Below are 1,119 nucleotides of genomic sequence, written 5' to 3' on the forward strand. Positions count from 1 at the left end.
GGCAGTAGATACTGTTGACAATATTGTTGCCATTGGGAGAGTCATGAATTTGCAAGTTGAGACAGGCATTCAGCTTATACATGGTGTGCCATTGGGAGAAAACCATATGCGTGTGACAGTTATTCGGGCGATTGAAGGTGATGCCTTTGTACCGATTCCAGTGAGAGATGAGATTTTGACTGTCGATGATGCAGTTGGGAGTTGTGTTGCCTGGCCTAAGGACTTGGTTGTTACCCTTGCAGCAAAGGCTGCTATTGCAGCAACTCATGTGAAGGTAACCAATTACTTTGATGTACATAATTTTTGTGCAAATTATGAGTTCTTTTATTCAATATTTAATCTTTTTATTTTTGGAATAAGTTACTAATGTGTTCTCTTAATTTTGCAAAATTAGAAACCAAGGCGTGGTTATGGCAGGAAAAAACCAGGTCTCCCCGATGAGAATGATAAAGACCTGGAACATTTGCCCCCAAATCTGCCACATGATTTGAAGGACTTGTGCACTTGGGCGAACAAATACCTTACGGGAGGGAAGACAATCAATACCATATTTGTCTGTGAGCTTTTTGGCCGTCCAAAGAAAGCAGCTATCTTCAGAAGTGATGTTTACAAAATAGCCCATTTAAAAGAAGTATCGAACGGAGCCATTCTGTTCTACATGAGGTAAACTGTTATCAAAATGAACGGCTGAATTATGAATGCATGTTGGTTTGTTTTTTGTTTTTTGCACCAGTAGTTTTAATTATTTCATGTTGCAATGTCTTTGTAGCTACTTGCACAGAGTGATGAAGAAAAATAAGATGGAGGATATGTTTCAGTTTGTCGACTGTGATCTTATCAGTGCAATTGGGAGTGGAATTCCCACAGCGAGGTCTCACGATCTCTCTGTTATTTACAGCAAGGGCAAGCCTGGGCAGATCTTTTTGATTCCATATAACACTGGGTATGTAAATGTTTTAAGTAGAGCATGTGGTTTGCAAATGTTTTAAGTGCTTATTGCAAAATAACAAATTACATTGTATTTTATTTTGCATAGTAATCACTGGACTTTGACGATTGTGAACCCAACAATGGAAACCGCACGTTATATGGATCCACTGAAAAAGGCGTTTGGATGGT

General features: G+C 39.0%; 1 protein-coding gene across 1 annotated transcript; it reads left to right on the forward strand.

Annotated features, from left to right (window-relative positions):
- The first annotated feature begins 43 nt into the window (after positions 1-43).
- On the forward strand, positions 44-989 carry LOC101300845. The gene is made up of 3 exons (XM_004306239.1): positions 44-274; positions 395-663; positions 770-989. The coding sequence occupies exons 1-3, from the start codon at positions 44-46 to the stop codon at positions 987-989; spliced, it is 720 nt and encodes a 239-aa protein (XP_004306287.1).
- The last annotated feature ends 130 nt before the right edge of the window (positions 990-1,119 follow it).

The sequence above is a fragment of the Fragaria vesca genome, linkage group LG6, assembly GCF_000184155.1.
Source record: "Fragaria vesca subsp. vesca linkage group LG6, FraVesHawaii_1.0, whole genome shotgun sequence".
Lineage (NCBI taxonomy): Eukaryota > Viridiplantae > Streptophyta > Magnoliopsida > Rosales > Rosaceae > Fragaria > Fragaria vesca.

Bases quoted from the DNA above. Each gene is read 5' to 3' on its own strand.
- LOC101300845 (XM_004306239.1), top strand. From the start codon at position 44: ATGAATTTGCAAGTTGAGACAGGCATTCAGCTTATACATGGTGTGCCA. The intron at 275-394 runs GTAACCAATTAC...TTGCAAAATTAG, and splicing joins TTGCAGCAACTCATGTGAAG to AAACCAAGGCGTGGTTATGG. The intron at 664-769 runs GTAAACTGTTAT...ATGTCTTTGTAG, and splicing joins GCCATTCTGTTCTACATGAG to CTACTTGCACAGAGTGATGA.